This window comes from Rhagoletis pomonella, unplaced genomic scaffold, assembly GCF_013731165.1.
Source record: "Rhagoletis pomonella isolate Grant_MI unplaced genomic scaffold, Rhpom_1.0 Rhpom_scaffold_00004, whole genome shotgun sequence".
Lineage (NCBI taxonomy): Eukaryota > Metazoa > Arthropoda > Insecta > Diptera > Tephritidae > Rhagoletis > Rhagoletis pomonella.
In genome coordinates, this window is record NW_023458558.1 from 67545567 (window position 1) to 67548308 (window position 2742).

Below are 2742 nucleotides of genomic sequence, written 5' to 3' on the forward strand. Positions count from 1 at the left end.
AACTTTTTCAATAAAAAGAGGCAATTTATAAAATGGGTGTTATACTTATTTTACAAACAACTATATATAACAAAAATCGCAAAATAAAGTATGTACCTCACGCCTCACTTTCCATGTTGACAAAACTATTAGTTGCCAATAAAAATAATATGACAACCGAACTTATTTTGTCATCGCTTCAAACAAAAAATTATTTAATTCGACGCACGATAGAAAACCCAACTTTGCACTTCTGCTAAAGCTGCTGCGCTGCGTTAAAAGTCAAATTTGTGTGCTACATTGTGGACTGGTTTATAAGGAGTATTAGAAAGGTATGTGTGATAAGATTTAAAGACTTTTCTATTTTTGTCGTCGAAATTAGACACTTTGTCCTTATGTGCATCGTGGCATTCATCTAACACGTTTACTCAAAAGCCTTAAGATTTTTACACAGTATTCCTTATGCACATATATATTACTAAGCAACTGCTTTTTCATAAAGTTTCAGACCTTTCACCCGATTTTATTCAAAATTTTAAATTTAAGAAAAAGGTCTAAAAAGTTAAGGAAAAGCAATTGCTTACTTTTTTATTCATTGCTCCTAATATGGACATTCTATTTGATAACTTTCCAAAGTTATTAAACAAAAACTATTATAATTTTGCGAGTGACCATAAAAAATTGTGCAATTGCGCCTAAATAAACGATTAAAGGCTCAAGTTAATCAAATACCCCATTTTTGCAGACAGTTTTGGGATCTTGGAACATTTTTTGCAGAGCACATTTTTATAACCAAATGGACATATAGAGGGGGGGAGTCTTGCTTTGTGGGTCAAAGAGGAAAAATAAGGCGCACCCTTATGGACATACATAAATAACGTGAATCATAAAATCACAAAAGGCGTATAGAGCCAGGTCATGTGAGCAGAGCGAAAAAAGTTTCTCTACGTAGGACTGCATTGTCGTGGACAAGAAGTCCTACAACAGAAATGTGTTGCGGAAAAGTCATCCCTTTTGTGAAGCGAAGGGTGAAAACTCTACTCTCGACGAGCCGACACTATAATTTATAAATGTATTAGGCTAAAAACAAAATTGCAGAAGTTTGCAATTGGCAAAACATTGATGGTTGTCTCAATCGATAGTATTCGGTAGTTTTAGCTAATCATTGATAGTTTGAAAAGTAAGCGTACCTATTTAAGCCACTTAATTTTACTAAGAAAATTAAATGCTCAACTTTTGTTGTTGTTGTAGAGGCTACTTAGCCCTCCCTAGTGCATCAATCGCTGTCGTCCAGCTCAACTAACAGTAGGTCTAGGCAGTGTCATGCTCAGACTGGGTGGGACCAGGGGTGTTAGTTGAGTTGGATTTAATGGGCAATTGAAGAGGTTATTGCTGTAGTGGGGAGAATCTCCGCATTCTGACCACCATTGGGGATGTTGAGGTATAATCTGGATAAGTAGCTGGCTACAGTATAATGTTTCTTTGTCTGTGACCCAAGTGCTGCCGGCGAGCGATTGGACGACTTGGTTGTGGTTCTGTACTTTTTTGGCAATTACGGCTGTGTGCACCGAGAAAGGGAATATACTGTCCAAGGTTAATCCGACAATTTTCGGTTGGTAGGCCGTCTTTCATCCAAGTGGTAAAAATGGTTGTCAAGAATTTCGTAGGGGAGAGAGTTAGACTCTTTACAGAGAAGAAGCCGGAATGCTTGCAGAGGTAACCGAGCACAGCGTACGAGAAGATGGAGACTCCCTCTGGTGGTTGGGAGAGTTCCGAAATATAGAACGTAAACTACAGCGGGGAGAAGGCACCACCCTGTAGGAAAATGGTATCTACTTTACGATAACTCGCTTTATCCGCGATTTTTTGCTGCTTAAAGTAAAAAGAGTCGACATTTTTCCTTGAGGCTATTCTACAGATAATTAGGCATTTCCGATTTCCCCGCTAAAAAGCAATATGTATTTTATTTTCCAAACATAGGAATGCTTGTTTAGCGTTTGATAGCATTAAAAATTACTTATTTTTTAAACTCAGGAGACTCTGAAATAGTTATTAATTAGTAAATCTTATGTAACATCAACATAAAATAAAATACATGGTCAACACTAGAATGCAGATACTATAAAGGGACAATGCCAGTAGAACATAGAAACTGCACTATAAGCTACTTTCGGCTATTGGAGTTGTATAATCACTATGCACTATATAGTATATAAAATAAGTTTTTACTCACATACCCTAAACGATTTATAGTCAAGATTTTCTCTGTTACACGTCGATGCATTACAATTTCTGGATATGTGCTGTGAAATGTGAAGAAATCGTCAATGCGCTGCTTTGTTTGTTCTAAACTGTAGCGACAGCGCCGTAGGAGCGCAATCAGGAAGTCGGCTGACGTACGTGCACGTAAGTGACGTTGTTGATATATCCAGGTGCGCAATATAATTAGATCCTGTGGAATACGTTCTGGGAATTCATTTAACTCTTCGCGCGCGATTTTCGCCAATTCTGGTGGTAAAAGACGCATCTTCAGAATTCGATTAGAGGATTACTTAATTTGCTAAACAACTGCAAACAATTTATGTACGTCTAAACGTTATTAAAACTGCACTAAAAGTGATTTGAAATATATTTTGCGCTAATTTAAGTACTGCATTAGATTACATATGGTAAAATCAATATCTAATTAGTCACATAAACATTAGATATCAGTTATCAGTTAGAAAATTATATTAATTATTGAATGTAATGCGTATTTTAGTT

The 2742-nt window shown here is 36.4% G+C and overlaps 1 protein-coding gene across 1 annotated transcript in view; it reads right to left on the minus strand.

Annotated features, from left to right (window-relative positions):
• LOC118738556 overlaps window positions 1–2506 on the minus strand; it is an 8034-nt gene extending 5528 nt beyond the window's left edge. Inside the window, exon 1 of the mRNA XM_036469498.1 lies at window positions 2217–2506. Within this exon, the coding sequence (XP_036325391.1) occupies window positions 2217–2506 (290 nt within the window). The remainder of the gene's footprint in view (window positions 1–2216) is intronic.
• Between the last annotated feature and the right edge of the window lie 236 nt (window positions 2507–2742).